The following is a 16,765-nucleotide window of genomic DNA, read 5'->3' on the forward strand; positions in this document are numbered from 1 at the left end:
CGGCCTTGGACCATGTCAATTTTCAAGACATTTGACTACTTTGTTCTCAAGCTACTTAATCGGATCGAAAAGTTTATAAGAAACCTTAATGCAAAACTTTTGCGAGAATCAACTATCAAACGAATAGGAAATGACGAAAACGTAGAAATTACTTTGCTAGATTGCGTAACACATACCAAAGAAAACATCAAAGAAGGATACTTACTAGATGCCAATTTTCCCACGACAATCGACAATGAAATTCATGGGAGCATTTTCTACACAGAATATGTTGTAAACGCTTTCGAAAGCTCTTTTGAGAAAAATCTAGGCGATAACGAATATTACGACTTACGTATATTAGGGTATTCTAACCCTACTCGAAACACACTTACTGTATTATCATTGGTAATGCTACTGGTTATCCTTGGTAGTGTAATATATTTTATCACAGAATACTTGATAGCCAGAAAATCATGTGCTGCAAAAATAGGATATAACACATGGAACATGAGTTTAGAAAGTAAAGATCAAGTTCAGAACGAATGTATATATGTATCTGACTTAATAAATACATATTCTTCGACCCTGAATTATCAAGCTAACACAAAATTCCATGCCTATGTTGAAGCAAATGCTCAAATACCTAGCCTTGGTAAACAAGATAGTGATATATTGCAGAATAATCTGAATTTTATATCGTACGATTTTATAATAGATGAGTACATGGACAATATGGATGAGATGAATGCAAAATATACAATCTCGGGGTCGATAGATAAGAAGTTTATTCAATATCCAATAATAAAACCAAAGCTCAAAGAAGTTCAAAGTACACCGAAACAACCTCGGCTTCATCATGCAGAATTAAGCTCTGAAGAACTCTATTCAAATAACAAAGCTCGGTTCGAGTACATCCGTCCACATCTGGAAAGCTCTTCCATGCTGTCTGAGGATCCTTCGCCACCCCAAACATTAAAGTCAGATATTCAAAATAATAGTATTATAACAGATGATGAATTTGAACGAAGTCAACAGAATTGTTTACAGAATTTGTTGCATTTGTATAATGAAACACATGTCGGTACTATCCCCTGCTTCCCAATAACAGTTCAAGCCAAATATAATAAAGACGGAGCATTCCATGAAGTACATGAAATAACACACAAGTACTCTTCAAAAGAGGGAACGTCTCAAGTTACATCAGATTCTGAATTTAGCGAATCAGAATATATCGCCACATATGAGAAAGGTGGCTATGACAAGAGGAACATTAAGCCCTTTGCTAAGTTATCGAGAACGAAATATAGTCCGCTTTATAGCGCCCCTAAATTTGAATTATCTCGAACCACCATACCACTCGTTTCTAATAAAGAACATAATCCATCGATATTCTTTGATTTATACCACTATTTGGGTTTTCTCGACATAGATGATAGACTAAAATCTCTAGATATCTTATCACATGAGTACAATAATGATCACCAACTGGTAATCCAATTAATAGAACTTGAAATCTTGAATCTATGCTCCACTTCAAATGAATTTGAAATGCAGGATACAGTCAAAAAATTGCAGTATATTATTACCCGTGAGTATGATGGAGATAACCCAAATATTTCCAAGATTATTGAAATATATAGTAATTCTCTTAAGCGACACATCCACGAATTGACTGCTTTATTGAAAACTCCCTTTGCTGAAATAATAGTTGTCTTATTATGTGACTATTTATCGTTTGCTGAAGATAACAAAATTGATATTGAAACTTACAATCATTGCCTAGGAACAATTATTGAAAGCACCGTATACAATAAGGAGTTTTATAGATCTATATCAAATTCCGCTTGTATAGTGGTTTGCGCGTTAGATTGCACGATGCTCCCACATACTTTGTTCGTTATTTTTGATCACATATTCATGGAGGAAAAGCACAAACAACCTGAAAAGCAAATAACTGCATTAAGATGTCTAAAGTATTATATTTGCTTTAATAAGCTGAGCATAATCGAAGAGCTTACCACAAATCCAATGGAAAATAAGTTTAATTGTTGTGGTTACCAATTAATAAATCTCTTACTATCAAGCATTCCAAAAATAATTCGTATATCCTCGAAGTCTAGTATCCCATATAAACTGATTCCAAATCAAAAACACAGAAATTTGCCATCTTCTAACGAAAACATTGATCCCCTTATCCTCGAATTAATTGATACTTATCTTGCTATCGTTGAAATATTTCTCAACAATGATAAAATTCCATCAGCAATTCAATATGAGTTACTATCATCATTTATAACGAAGATATACACACAGATAAAACCAATTGTGGAATGTGACAGGAGAACTCTTGATCCACCAATTCTAAAAGAGCTTCAAATTCATTTTGATCTTAATCAGTGATAGACTGCATGGGCTGAAAAATTATTTTCACGTGATACATCTAAGTTTTTTTTTTTCAGAAGAAAAAAACCAAGATGAGCTGCAATTTATAAAAAGAAGAGCCCTCTAGTAAGATATATCCCTACTTAAATAATAATCTACAATAATGCCTAGATCTAAACGTTCCAAGCTTGTTACATTAGCACAGACTGATAAGAAGGGTAAGGAAAATAAGACCAGGATCTTTGACGAAGTCAGATCTGCCCTTGATGAGTTTCGTTATGTCTGGATTCTTCAGTTAGATGATGTCCGTACACCAGTTTTACAAGATATCAGAACTGATTGGGCTGGATCTAAGTTAATCTTGGGTAAAAGAAGAGTATTAGAAAAAGCTTTAGGTGACACTCCTGAAGAAGAATATAAAGATAACTTACATAAATTATCTAAGTTATGTACTGGTGTATCAGGTTTATTATTCACTAGCGAAACCCCAGAAACTGTTCAAGCTTATTTTACTGCCTACTCAAAGCAAGATTATTCTAGAGCTAAGTCAAAGGCTCCAATTGATTTTACCATTCCAGAGGGTATTGTGTACTCCAGAGGTGGCCAAGTTCCAATTGAAGAAGATGTTCCAATGTCACATTCTTTAGAAGAAACCTTGAGGAACAAGTTGAAAGTACCAACAAAAATCAAGGCAGGTAAAATCATTATTAATGAACCTTACGTAGTTTGTACTGCGGGTGAAACTTTAGATGTTAGAAAGGCTTTGTTATTGAAACAGTTTGGTGTAGCCGCTTCAGAATTCAAAGTAAACACTATTGCTTACTTTGATAATGAGAGTTCAGAAATTACTAAATGTGATTAAAATTAAAAATCTCTAATCACAAATTACTTGCACATTTCATCTTCTTGCATTAGCAATTCTAATTAAAATGCTATTTAGAATAAATCTATGATTCAATTTATATGTATAATAACAAATTCTTTATAAATTTTTACACTGTTCTTCTTTAGTCAATTATAGTATAGTATTAAGATAGTATTAATTTACCGTTACGTGTCTAAAATTACAATGTTATAAATATTACCCTATTCCCATTCTTCATCATCGTCTGCTATGACCTTCTTACTTTGAACAAAAAACAACTTCGATGTATCTTGGCCCAAATTTTTAAAAGCAAACGTATTTGCTCTAGGGACATGAAATGAACATCCTCTTGTAACTACGAACTTGTTCTCATTAAGAGTCACTTCTATAAGGCCTTTCACCACATGGAATATATAAACAGAATCAGATGAATTTCTTAGGCTCTTAAACCCACCATATGGAAATTCAATTAAGCCTCCAGCTGTAAAATCACGATCATCCCCAAATAAAGCTGCAACTTTAAAATTTTCTATTTCCCCTGTATTTGGTGGATTTTCAAAATCACCTTCATTAGGAGCCCAAGCTATAGATCTTTCAACTCTATCGTCACTTGGTCCCTCGAACACCCTAAGTTTTAATGACTTGTCCTTAAACCACTCCGATCCATTAATTTCTGGGTCAGATTCATAGTCATATGCAACTTGTTTTGGCAGTGACTTTTTCAGTTTTGGAGGAGTGATTCTCAGTTTCAGTCCCGACCTTTTCTTATTCGCAGTTGTAGAAATGTATTTATTTGCTTCCGGAATATGTACAACTGCCTCTATCTCTTGTAAGGGTATGTTTTTTATATCACTGGCAAGGGTTGTATCTGCGTCCTCTTCATCAGCTGCACGAGTATACACAATTCTCTCATTCCTCCAAAATGCTAATGGTGCAATTTTTGTTCTCTTTGACCTTCTAAGACCGTCGGGAGGAGGTGATGGTAATGGTGAAGGTTTCGTAATCTTTTCTTGAGAAATCTGGTTTCGCACGGGCTCCTTCTTCGTTGTAGGTGGTGGGGAAAGTAACTCACTTTTCTCATCCGGTGAATATTCTTGTGTGGTGTCTTCTTCCGATTCTTCCTCTACTATGTGACGCTTCCTCCTAGGCTTTGTAGTGCCTAGCGCCATTTTCTTTGTGAGTGACGATGCAGATTTGTTGACGCTTGATTTTGATTTTGGTTTTGATTTCGATTTGGGGGTTCCATCTGGAGATTTCTTTGAATCTTTAGAAATATATTCAGTCCTTAACTTTATAGGCGATAAATCCACTGGTGATAAACTCATGTCTATGTCATCCCCGTACAAATCATTATCCATGTCAATATTATCATTATAGTCGTATCCCTCGTCATCTCCCGTACCTCCCTCTGTTAGTCTGCGTGCTTTATTTTCCTGAAGTGGGGATCTCAACGGCGACTTCTTATTTCGATTTTTGGAATGCTTGGACTGTATTGATATTGGTGATAAGTTGAAAGGTTCTGCTTCCACATCTGTAAAGTTGATCTTTCGAGCAACATTATTAAAATTGTGTCTAGGTGTCGACGATTCAGCTGAAACCTCGGAACCCCTAGATGCTGCCAGACCTGATGCATATATAGATCTGTCTGATTTTTGTGGTCTTCTTTCAGTATAATCATTATCCTTATCCTCCTCTTCTTCTGCAAAAAATTCATCCACATCTTCCATATTATATTTATCCTTCCTCAAATTCGCTCTTGGCTTTAAACCAGTCTTCCTGGATTGTGAACCAAGATTCAACAAATCCATCTTCTATAATACAATAGTGCTCTTACCGCTATGTTCTCTAGTGTGTTTCTTAACCTTGAAAACCCTTATGCTAGTAAAAACAAAATAAACAAAAAAAGCGTGATACAAAACGCGCTACCATACATTAATTTAGACTTCCATATAAGGAAAGAAGTTACGTTTACATATATAGTTACATCTGCAACCTACATATTCACACCTGAAGAACCAAGTCCTGAAGACTATTCACTGATAACTTGTAAGCAACAATGATTCCATCAGTATAGGTAACATAAATAAAATAGCGAGGTAATGTCGGGAAGGACATATCCCTGATTGCTAAACCAGCAATCGTTCTGTACCCACGAGAACCCAATGCTAAGCTTAATGCATTAGGAAAAATATGCTCTTGTCTCATTCCATATAACCCTCTGTGTTGGCATAATCGCATAATGCTTATTAGGCCTTGTTGGGTGACAGATATGAAACACAGTAATGCAGGAATTATATGTGTGATTGAGATTCTATTTGAGAATTTACTCTCATCACTAAATGGAATTGATAAATCAAATACTTTCTTAGTGGCCGAATTACAAAATAATGTATCAGCTCTGAAAAGACCCAATTTTTTGGAAGTAGACACGGCGAGCATATTAGTGGCCGATGTATCTAAAGGCCAATAAGACTTACCATTTAGTGATTTTTTCTTTGCTATATGTTTTTGCTGAATGTTAGATACAAAGCTCTCAATGCCCTTATGAATTCTTCTATAGTCATCATCAACCCCAGTAAGCTTTGCCGATTCAAGTGTCGAATCTTGATTTTCTGACAATTTAGTTGTAAGCGTTAAAACCAGACTTTCGAAAAATTGCCAGCGTGCACTTAAACCAAAGTGACTTGTTTTCAATGGGTCATATTGGAAGTCAAGTATTTCAGACTCGTTCATTATATGTTCAATTTCCTGCTCTTCGTTTATCCTATGATCTCCTGTCATAGCTCTTATGGATTGAACATGCTTGAATGCATTAGACGAGATTGGCTTACAAGTCCAACAATCTTCACCAAGTAGCACTCTAGTTATTACTGTTGGACTGTTGAACACCACCCGGTGAAACCGTTTCATTTTTAACTCTGTTTCTCTCAAATCTTCTTCTGGTAGCCTGTTATCTCGTCTACTCTCTATTTGAGCCATCGTAGCATCTACGTAGTATATAGCTTCTTTCCTAAAATACTCATATTCATCTTTATCAAGTGGTCCATTGTTTAATTTGAAATTAAATTTGAATATTATCAATTCTCCTGAAATAGACGCACAGGTAACTTTGATTGTATGAACATCATTCTGAATCTCTGAGGACAAAAATGAAACCTCTGGTATATTATGCAATACTTGGTGACTTTTAATATGATAAAACCTTTCATCTTGTTCGTGGTAGTAGAATAAGACAATACTTTGAGAGTTATCAGAAGCTACTATTAAATTATGCGTGCTCTCTGTATCATCTCCATAAGATAAAAAATCCAAACCCCAAAGAGATGCTTCCATTTTCAATTTAAAGTCTGGCTTTATCTTGATACCATAAAATCTATTTTGATTTGTATACGCATCATCGGGATCCATGTTACTGACTTTGCTGTTTTTAGTTAAACCAAATTTTACTATTTGCGCCGTTATAGTCTCTACGTACCATATCATTAAAGTGCCATCGTCGAGACAAGCACTTAATACTGGCTTACCTAGCCATGTATCAGTTTTCAAGAAGTTTATGGTATGCGGGAAGTATGGCCATGTAGAAATTAGTCTATCAGTAGTAGATGTAAACGTAGGCTTTGTATCAAAACGTAATACGGGGTAGTGGTTCGGCAATTGGGATATTGAATCAAAATCAAATATCACTATATCTGAATTGGCACAAGTGACAAGAAAATCATTTCCATAAGAATCAGATATAATTGTACTTATATTATTCTTATATTTTCTAACATTATCAAGACTCATTAACTTCTTGACACCTAAAGCTTCCAATTCTATCAGATCCCTATATTTTTGAGCTGGGGGTAAAATAACAAGTCTAGTTGGGTCGGAATCTTCAATTGCAGTGAATTCAGACCTAAGTGGATTATATATACCGCCATTGGTTTTGCAACTTGAGTCCTGCATTCCGTAGTATTCTTCATTTTTATCAAGTGTTCTCTTTTTATCAAAGTCCTTGTCTTTACTTACAGCTTTAAATGTATTCTGAATATTATGCTTCTCTTCGCTGTTTTCATTATTATTATTATTATTATTATTATTAGTATTAGTATTAGTACTATCAGTACTATCAGTAGTAGTAGTATTTTCATTGTCATTGTCATTATCATTATCATTATCATTCATATTATTATCGTCATCACTGTGAACATTATTGTTACCAAAACCCCTGGAGGTTGCAATTTCCTTCCGAGTAATTGAGTCATGAGCTTCCCAATTAACATATGCTATCTGACTGTTAAGTGGAAACTTATTATTTATGTTCTCTGATTCGATAGGTTCATACCTAATACGATCCTTAGAATTATTTCCGTATCTTCGGTCTCCAAATTTGTTGAAAGCAACATATTGAATTTCTTTATCAATGCATGTGCTAGCCTCATTACTTTCATCAATCCCTAAATCTACCTCATTAAAATTATCAGAAGTAAAGCTCTCTCTTCTTTCAGTGTAGAATTCGTCTGCATCAGGATTTTCTTCTAGTCGGCTAAGTCCAAAATAGTCAATTACTCTTTCATCGTTCATATCAATATCTATATTATCAACATCAAAAATGCCTAGGTTATGGTTTTCAGCATTAATGTTTGCCTCAATGGCTGATTCATCGTCACTACTAGAAAATAGACTGTAACTCGGGGCTTCTCTAGGAGATTGAGCTTCTTCGTCATGTTGATCAGTAGATTTAGGTACTCTTTTTATTCCTCTATATTCCAAAAATCGGCTAAATCTCTCTTCATTACTTGATGGAACTCCTTCGTTGTGTCCATTCATAGCTAATATCCTAAAACAGATAAAATGTATCGTACGCTTATCGTCTTCAGTTAGTAGTAATGCGCAATAAATTTTTTGATCTTGAAGAGAAATCATTCCAAGGGCAATATCTACAGAAATTTAATTAGCAAAGACTTTCAAAATGGGGGAAGGTAAACACCATGCAGATTATACGAGCTATTCAGTTAATAGTGGAAAGGAAGAAATTTTACAGTCTGTATTTGATTCATACGAAGCATTATCATACGACACCAGGAACTGGGTAGCTAATTTGGCGAACTGTTCGTCATTATTATGGCATGCATATCATTCGATGAAGGTTAACGTTAATTGGTCTGGATTCTATGTCTTAAGTAAACCCAAGACAGATGAATTAATATTAGGGCCATTTCAAGGCAAAGTAGCTTGCCAAACAATAAAGTTTGGAAAGGGGGTTTGTGGAAATGCAGCATCATCAGCAAAGACTCAGCTAGTTGCAAATGTAAACGAGTATCCAGGGCATATAGCTTGTGATGGAGAAACTCAGAGTGAAATAGTTGTACCAATTGTAAACAACGGCCAAGTAGTAGGAGTCTTAGATATTGATTGCTTAACTTTAGAAGGGTTTGATGAAGTAGACGTGAAATACCTTGAGCAGTTAGCCGCTTTAATTAGCAAAACTTGTGATTGGTAGGCTGGCGATATAGATTTTAGCTAAAATAGAAAAACTTACATTAACACAACATTATATAAACATACATAAGAGTGGAAAAATACACCAAACGAAAGGAAAATAAAAAAAAGAAAAATTACAAAATAAACATAAGCTTCTTATTTAGATTCAGACTCAGCTCTTCTTTGCTCTTCTCTTTCTAAATTATGATACAATAAACTTTTTGCTTTTTCAACAGCATGAGTGGTACCCGATATAGTGAATATACGCTCAGGCTTGCCTTCAACTTCATCAGAAATTCCAATAGTAGCACCGCTAACCTTACGAACACCTTGGATCCTTGACCCGTTTTTACCAATTAATGCACCGACCATATCATTTGCAAATGAAATAGAAGTGGTAACAGCATTTTGATTGTTCACTCTCTTGTTGGTTTGGCTATAATTTCTAGCATAGTTGGAAGCTTTTGGTACATAATAACTGGTACCTACTATGGATGAAAAGTCCTCGATAAGACATCTGGAGATAATTCTCAAAGAGTCATACAAATTGTCGACAGTACCCTGCAATTCGACCAATCTTTCGTTTGATCCTGGTAAAAAGGATTTGGAAGCGATCATAGAAATGTTGTAATTGGCTTGAATTTGTTGAATTCTGGCTCCTTTAGATCCAATCAACGTTCCCATTTGAGCATTTGGGATTAACAATCTTAAAATGGTAGTTTCACCTTCAACACATGGATTCAGAGATAATTGTTTCAATGGAAAGTAGCTATAGTTAACCAAGTTTTCAATGTTTGCATTACATAATGCTTGGGCAAAATAACTCAATGCTTTGGCACAATCGTCCAAGGTACCACTGACAGTAAGGATTCTTTCATGAGACCCTGGTTGCAACTTGGAAATTCCAGCCTTTGTATTTGTCTCTTCTCTAATTGAGTCAATTACTGCCCCATTTTGTCCAATCAAGCATCCACTTTCTTTGGCTGAAACTAAAACCCTGTAATTTATCAATGCAGCTGAATTAGAATTGTCATTAATCGATGGTAACGTGTTTGTTTCCCCATTGGCATTCTCGTTGGTATTGTTGGTATTTGTTGATACTCCGGTACTATTGATAGGGCTTTCTTCAGATGAAATACCTGCTGTATTGCCCGCTGATGGCTCAGATGTAAATTTGGTATCAAATAAAGATTCAGTCATTATTGTAGATGAGTTTGAAAATTGTTTATAAAATAATTATGAAATTGAAAAAAAGGGTAGGTTGGTTTCACAGTTTTAATTAAATTAATTAGATGGTATTATTCTGGACTTATATACTTATTAATCAATCAATCAACTGAATAATTATGTATGGATATATGCTCTAAGTCTTCATAAATATCCTTCGAGATTCTTGCTGAGATATTCGTCTAAATTATGTAATCAATGGATTGATACAAACAGTTCTAATTAGATTTCCAACTTGGGACAGGTGAAATTCCAGGGTTTATGAGCTACGGAAGGATTTAGAGGATATATTACAGTGGTTACTAAATACCAGAGTTATTTAGTTATGTCATTTCTATTTTAAATTTACTTATATGTTGAAAAACGTGGAATTAGCAAGCAAATACACAAGCAATTAGGCAAAAGTAGCGAAATACCAATGACATGATATTACTAATGTACATTTCGAATTGTTGCATTAAGGTTGCAGATATATGTGTAAACATGAAAGGTAATTTGGTGTAATCTGCATGGTTAATCATTCAAAGAAGTTCCCAAACCTAGGTACCCTTCTCATTGACTATACAGTTAACGTAATCATCCATACTTATGGTCGAAAAGCGGGACGAAATATCTCCGCAGCCCAGATCTTCAACGTATAAAACTCTATCTGGTTGACTTTCGCTGTGGAAACCCTCAGCAATTTCGCTATTTAGCATGTCTGCGTACGAATAAAAATCTATATACGCATCGGTAGACTGGCTTGAATTGGATGAATTATCGTGGACTCCGCATTCAGAACTTGAATTGGGGTTGCATTTCTGGTAATATGATGGATATTCCGAGTTGCTAGGTGCCGTTTTATTGGAATCATAGTGGGATTCATGCAGTGGTAAGCCGGTTCTATCACTGGCTTCCTTCGAGGGATTGCTGAGTGTGCTGCAACTTTCATTCGTCGGGACACATCCTTCTGAGTCACTTATACATGGAATGGAACTTTTATGATGACCGGAAGATGTTTGTTTATTAATACAATTCATCAATGAATTACTCACGATTGACCGAGACCTCGACCAACGTCTCAACCGCACTTTGTTTGGACTCATATGTGGTTCCCCATCACAGCAAACCAAATGAATATTATTGTATTCAATGTTAGGATTACTAAATACTTCCGAAGTGTAATCCAAAATAGGTGCAACAAAGTCCTCATTGTTACAAGGTAGCGAGACAGAATTCTGTCTGGATGAATTCAGCGATTCTATTATTCGTTCAAAAATATCATCTGTGTTTGTCATATCAGATATATATATCAGTAATTCATATGATAGCTCAAATTATTATCAAATAATCATTTTTCAATTTTATATGGGTCAAAGTAATTTTCGACTATATATAGCAAATTGGTTAATTGCATCTGGTGATTTAATGACCATATTTTATGAATTTTTTAACGTCCGACTTAACAATTTAGGCCCACCGACATATCATGACTTTAACTTCATGCAAGTTCATATCTCATTGCTGAAGTGTCAGAACAGTAGTATGAGCCATATAAATTGCTAATTTATCATTATATCGACTATACTTCACTTGCATCATAGCAAGGCTACCGAATTTAATAAAATGTCGCAATAATTCTGGGACCTTTGTCGTGCTTTTTGCGACATTATGTTCGCTTGCCATCTTACTTAGAATGGCGATACCATAATGTATAGTAAATGTAATCGTAGTATCATCTAGGGTGGCAAAGAAACAGACCTTGAACCATGAACTATACAGACGTGAAAACGACTACGTCTCATTTCGATCAATTGAATTTGATTGACAAGTTATCTATTTTAGCACCTTATAAACTTTATAATCCAAGAAACTTCATTAATAGTCAGATCAATTATGAAATAATCTCGTTTGTATTGCTTATTATTATTGCATTGAGTTGTGTGGTGATAGGAGCATATACTACTATTAGCAAACCTGTGAATGCACTTGACCCCAATGATGATAAAGAGGCAGATTGGGATGGTACAGACAATGACAATTGTAATTATTACAAGTCAACAAATAGCGACCTTGAATTGCTTAATATTGAGTCTATTGGATGGAAACACGCGTTGAGCTTGCCCTTGATAGGTTCTGCTGTATTGTATGGTCTATACTACGGATTGACACGTTTTGACAAAAAGAATCTCATGGTTGGTTTGAACTGGTACGTTTTAGGAATGAGTATATTTCCAAACTATCTCACATACCATTACTTATTGACCGTGTTTACAAGAAGAATTCAGAATATTTTCAATCTTCAACCAATTTTTCACAGATACAGATTGACATTATCAAAGGATGTGGATAACTTTCCATTGGGCGTAGTTGAATCCATTGACAAAACAAAATTCAAAAAAGTATTACGCCATTTGAGAAAGGTAGGAGTAAAGGTTATTAAACCAAATTTGATCAAGACAGAAAATCAGCTTGTTAATTGTTTCTTTGACTTGAAATTTTTGGTTCTTATCCCTGTCAGTATGATCGTCAGTTATGGTTTCTATAAATTCAACCCCGTATTAAATTCTGAATATCCATTAAATCAAACTAATTGGATGATTTCGGATATTTTAGGCATTAATTTTGCAATCTTTGGAATTAATCATACAAGAATCTCTAGTTTTAGAGTTGCATTTATCTTATTGGTTGGGTTATTCTTCTACGATATCTACTTTGTTTTTGGTACAAAAGTCATGGTTACAGTTGCTACGGGCCTAGACATTCCAATAAAAATCCTTATTCCACGCAATCCTGCTATATACTCGAGCAATGTGTTTATTGACTTGTACGAAGTATTAACTGACTCTCGTCATTGGGATACTCCAATGTCGATACTCGGACTTGGAGATATCGTTATTCCAGGCGCATTCGTAGCATTATGTCTCAGGTACGACTTATACAAGCATCACGAAGCTAATAGAAAGGCATTCCACCACTTACTGAACTTTTCCAAGCCATACTTTATTGTCAGCATTATTTCATATTTCCTTGGTTTATTATTGACCGTTTCAGTCTTGTATGTGTATGAAATGGGTCAGCCTGCATTATTGTATATTGTTCCTTGTTTGATTTTAGGCGTTACCGGGTTGAGCTTACTCAGAGGTGAATTTGGACAAATCTTCAGATACAACGAAGATATTGAAGAACCTGCCGAGGAAGAAAGCTCGGAACAAGACCCAAATCAGGACCCAGAGGATGAAGACAGTGAATACTCGGTTGGCGAAGATTCTGAGTGGGAAAGATTGGTCGAAGAAAAAATGGAAATAGACGAAGACTTCGAAGAAACTGACTTGGATGAAATAGACCTCTTGATTGCAGATCAGTCAAACCCAGTCCAAATTCCAATAACATATGAATTTGAATCCGATGATGATGACGACACCTTCATCATTGTCTCGGACGAATCGTCTGAATCCGAAGAAGAATCTAGTGATGAGGATGAAGCTTCGATTAGCCAATCTGATGACGAATAATTTAGCATTAGCCGTGCTGTATAGAACGATACTTTTATGATATAAACATATATACACCTAAACTGCACATACTTACACCCAACAGTGCCGCTCATAGCTGGGTTCGGCATTTGATCCGCCGCTGTTCACACGATGGCAGTCTGTAATCGCAAAGAGTAGTCCAATTACATAATCGCCTCAGACCCTAACGAATTATAATTGCAATAGTGCCATATCATAGTGAGGATGCGGAAATTCAATGCGCTTTTGAAATTCCCCACGATTTAATACCGTACGACGCTAAATATGATTGGATAGATAAGCATCTATCAATGGCTATTAACAGTTTGTGAGTGCGATAATAGGGCCTCTGGAACACTCTATAGATTAGCTATGGCAAAATTCGTATGGGGAACTTATTAATGCAATAGAATATGTAAGCGTATCTAAGGTGACATATTAATGTAAATATATATATAAATAGAGATTTCGGCGGAAGTATTAAATTTTAGGGCACTAATTAGTTTTATGTCTAAGCTATGAAACGATGCATTGAAACAACATATTCTTCTAGAAAACAAAGTAAACATAACCCTTCAATAATTGAGATTGAAAAATTGTTTGATTTTGGACATGTATTTCAAAAGAAGCAAGACATAGTAAAAGATAAAAAGAACGAAAATAAAAGTGGAAACAAACACAACGATGATATTCCAAATGAACTCAATAGCCCTGGAGGCATGAATACCGTCAATAAGGGGTCGACACTTAGTTGGACGTCAGCCAGTACCGTGGATGACGATAATTTAGGTGCTCCGTGTACAATAATACCATTTAGCTACTTAGACTTGGAATACGATTTTGACTTACCGGTAGTTAATCTCGAATCGGATTTAAAATTGATGGATAGGTTACTTTTTGACATTTAGGCTATACATCTTGTCAGTCCATACGTATCTTATGATTCGAGAATAACCATATTAGTGATTGAGGCTAATCTGTCTCATTCAACTCATTTAACCTAATTTTGGCGACTGGTTCGTCAAGTATAGCATAATATACATATTCCAGTATATATAGAATGATAATTATATATCATTGTAATATAAAAGTACATGTCATTTCAATTATTTAGCATGAAATGATGTTCATGTAGTAAACATTTTATATAAGATATTGCAAGGTTCTACATCCAAACCTTAATTTTTCAAGGTAAAAATAGGACTCAAGGGTTCAAAAATAAACTAAATAATTATAGTCTATTATAGTCATAGGTATTACAGACGGTTGTCAAAACAGTATATCTATGTAATTGTAAATCAAGTACGTACTTGCCAATTTTTGAATAGTAGAAAATTCGACGTCGCGATGAAAAATTATGAGATTTATGTCCACCACCATTAATATTGAATTTACTGACTACAAGCTATTTCTTCTTAAATACACTATAACAACATGGTTTTAGCAGATTTAGGGTCACGTCTTAGAGGTGCATTATCCAGTGTTGAATCTGGGTCTGAGACTGAGATTCAGTCCATGATCAAGGACATTTGTAATGCATTATTAGAATCAGACGTTAATATCAAATTGGTGGCCAAATTAAGAGATAACATCAAAGCCAAAGTCAAGACACTGATTAATGATGAAGAAAGTTCGACCAACAAAAGAAAGAAGTTACAGAAGATAGTGTTTGATGAATTATGTTCGTTAGTGGACTCTCATGAAGAACCACCAAAACCAAAAAAATTATCCCAACAACAGCAAAAGTCTAAGACCTTGAGAGGCAAAAAGCAACCAAGGTTACTGGTGAGTCGCATGTTATTATGTTTGTTGGTTTGCAAGGGGCTGGTAAAACTACATCGTGTACGAAGTTAGCAGTATACTACAAGAAAAGAGGTTATAAAGTAGGATTAGTATGTGCCGATACTTTCAGAGCTGGTGCTTTTGATCAATTAAAGCAAAATGCTATTAAATCCTCAATTCCATATTATGGGTCATATATAGAGACTGATCCTGTAAAAGTTGCATATGAGGGTGTCGTCAAATTTAAACAGGAAAAATTTGATATAATTATCGTTGATACTTCTGGTAGACATAAACAAGAACAATCGTTATTCAATGAAATGATCCAAATCTCAGAAATGATTGTCCCTACCCAAACAATTATGGTTATGGATGGTTCTATCGGTCAAGCTGCTGAATCCCAAGCTAAAGCTTTCAAGGAAAGTTCGCAATTTGGTTCCATTATCTTGACCAAGATGGATGGTCATGCAAGAGGTGGTGGTGCTATATCTGCCGTGGCAACAACGAAAACCCCAATTGTTTTCATAGGTACAGGTGAGCATGCTACCGATTTAGAGATTTTCAAGCCCCAATCGTTTATTTCCAAATTATTAGGAATTGGTGACATTCAATCTTTAATCGAGCACGTTCAGTCCTTAAACTTACAGGACGACGAGTCACATAAAAAGACTATCGAAAATTTCAAGGAGGGTAAGTTTACCTTGAGAGACTTCCAAACCCAGATGAATAACTTTATGAAAATGGGGCCATTAACCAACATCGCTTCTATGATTCCAGGTATGTCGAACATAATGTCTCAAGTAGGCGAAGAAGAGACCAGTTCTAAGATCAAAAATATGATTTACATTATGGATTCGATGACTACGAAGGAATTGGACAGCGACGGGCGCATTTTCACTCAAGAACCAGAAAGAATTATCAGAGTCGCAAGAGGTGCGGGTTGTACGGCTGTTGAGGTTGAAATGGTCTTGCAACAGCAAAGAATGATGAGTGCTATGGCCGTTAATGCTAAAAATATGGGAGGACCTCAAGGTGCCCCAGGCGCCGCTCCAGGTGGTAACAATATGGCCAGAATGATGCAACAAGCTCAACAAAACCCAGGTTTCATGCAACAAGCCATGAATATGTTCGGTGGTGCTGGCGGTGCTGGTGGTGCTGGTGGTATGCCAGATATGTCTGCCATGATGAACAATCCTAACATGATACAACAAGCTCAACAAATGATGAGGCAAAACCCTGGAATGATGCAACAAGCTCAACAAATGATGCAAAATCCTGGAATGATGCAAAAAATGATGAGCCAGTTTGGTGGAATGGGTGGAATGGGTGGAATGGGTAACTAAACAATAGCCTACAATACATATCCTTTTCTACAATAATTTTTGAACTTCTCTAATATATCTACACTATCTTACAACATAATTCGGCGAGTATTTTGTAGTCCGTATCCGAAAAAGGAATGAACGTATTCAGAAAGTCAGCTGACAATTAAATTGATTGCCTATATATCGTTAAGACCGCCTATTCCCTTGAATTATAGAGATACCAATATATTGCATTGATTTGA

The 16,765-nt window shown here is 35.4% G+C and overlaps 11 protein-coding genes across 11 annotated transcripts; 7 read left to right on the forward strand and 4 right to left on the reverse strand.

Moving 5' to 3' along the window:
* Window positions 1-12: 12 nt before the first annotated feature.
* On the forward strand, window positions 13-2,382 carry AC631_01122 (uncharacterized protein; the record flags this gene model as incomplete). The annotated part of the gene is made up of 1 exon (XM_015609952.1): window positions 13-2,382. One exon carries the CDS (start codon window positions 13-15, stop codon window positions 2,380-2,382), a length of 2,370 nt encoding a protein of 789 aa, XP_015469211.1.
* Window positions 2,383-2,527: 145 nt separating this feature from the next.
* On the forward strand, window positions 2,528-3,226 carry MRT4 (Mrt4p; the record flags this gene model as incomplete). The annotated part of the gene is made up of 1 exon (XM_015609953.1): window positions 2,528-3,226. The coding sequence occupies one exon, from the start codon at window positions 2,528-2,530 to the stop codon at window positions 3,224-3,226; it is 699 nt and encodes a 232-aa protein (XP_015469212.1).
* Window positions 3,227-3,450: 224 nt separating this feature from the next.
* Window positions 3,451-5,037, reverse strand: MIF2 (Mif2p; the record flags this gene model as incomplete). Its single annotated transcript, XM_015609954.1, has 1 exon — window positions 3,451-5,037. One exon carries the CDS (start codon window positions 5,035-5,037, stop codon window positions 3,451-3,453), a length of 1,587 nt encoding a protein of 528 aa, XP_015469213.1.
* Window positions 5,038-5,230: 193 nt separating this feature from the next.
* On the reverse strand, window positions 5,231-8,041 carry AC631_01125 (uncharacterized protein; the record flags this gene model as incomplete). Its single annotated transcript, XM_015609955.1, has 1 exon — window positions 5,231-8,041. One exon carries the CDS (start codon window positions 8,039-8,041, stop codon window positions 5,231-5,233), a length of 2,811 nt encoding a protein of 936 aa, XP_015469214.1.
* A 142-nt stretch (window positions 8,042-8,183) lies between these two features.
* On the forward strand, window positions 8,184-8,714 carry AC631_01126 (L-methionine (R)-S-oxide reductase; the record flags this gene model as incomplete). The annotated part of the gene is made up of 1 exon (XM_015609956.1): window positions 8,184-8,714. One exon carries the CDS (start codon window positions 8,184-8,186, stop codon window positions 8,712-8,714), a length of 531 nt encoding a protein of 176 aa, XP_015469215.1.
* Window positions 8,715-8,851: 137 nt separating this feature from the next.
* AC631_01127 (uncharacterized protein) lies at window positions 8,852-9,895 on the reverse strand (the record flags this gene model as incomplete). Its single annotated transcript, XM_015609957.1, has 1 exon — window positions 8,852-9,895. The coding sequence occupies one exon, from the start codon at window positions 9,893-9,895 to the stop codon at window positions 8,852-8,854; it is 1,044 nt and encodes a 347-aa protein (XP_015469216.1).
* Window positions 9,896-10,461: 566 nt separating this feature from the next.
* AC631_01128 (uncharacterized protein) lies at window positions 10,462-11,199 on the reverse strand (the record flags this gene model as incomplete). Its single annotated transcript, XM_015609958.1, has 1 exon — window positions 10,462-11,199. One exon carries the CDS (start codon window positions 11,197-11,199, stop codon window positions 10,462-10,464), a length of 738 nt encoding a protein of 245 aa, XP_015469217.1.
* Window positions 11,200-11,670: 471 nt separating this feature from the next.
* On the forward strand, window positions 11,671-13,416 carry AC631_01129 (uncharacterized protein; the record flags this gene model as incomplete). Its single annotated transcript, XM_015609959.1, has 1 exon — window positions 11,671-13,416. One exon carries the CDS (start codon window positions 11,671-11,673, stop codon window positions 13,414-13,416), a length of 1,746 nt encoding a protein of 581 aa, XP_015469218.1.
* A 518-nt stretch (window positions 13,417-13,934) lies between these two features.
* AC631_01130 (uncharacterized protein) lies at window positions 13,935-14,324 on the forward strand (the record flags this gene model as incomplete). The annotated part of the gene is made up of 1 exon (XM_015609960.1): window positions 13,935-14,324. The coding sequence occupies one exon, from the start codon at window positions 13,935-13,937 to the stop codon at window positions 14,322-14,324; it is 390 nt and encodes a 129-aa protein (XP_015469219.1).
* Window positions 14,325-14,850: 526 nt separating this feature from the next.
* On the forward strand, window positions 14,851-15,270 carry AC631_01131 (uncharacterized protein; the record flags this gene model as incomplete). Its single annotated transcript, XM_015609961.1, has 1 exon — window positions 14,851-15,270. One exon carries the CDS (start codon window positions 14,851-14,853, stop codon window positions 15,268-15,270), a length of 420 nt encoding a protein of 139 aa, XP_015469220.1.
* Window positions 15,271-15,536: 266 nt separating this feature from the next.
* On the forward strand, window positions 15,537-16,541 carry AC631_01132 (uncharacterized protein; the record flags this gene model as incomplete). The annotated part of the gene is made up of 1 exon (XM_015609962.1): window positions 15,537-16,541. The coding sequence occupies one exon, from the start codon at window positions 15,537-15,539 to the stop codon at window positions 16,539-16,541; it is 1,005 nt and encodes a 334-aa protein (XP_015469221.1).
* Window positions 16,542-16,765: the final 224 nt, after the last annotated feature.

This window comes from Debaryomyces fabryi, assembly GCF_001447935.2.
Source record: "Debaryomyces fabryi strain CBS 789 chromosome Unknown contig00014, whole genome shotgun sequence".
Classification (NCBI taxonomy): Eukaryota; Fungi; Ascomycota; class Pichiomycetes; order Serinales; family Debaryomycetaceae; genus Debaryomyces; species Debaryomyces fabryi.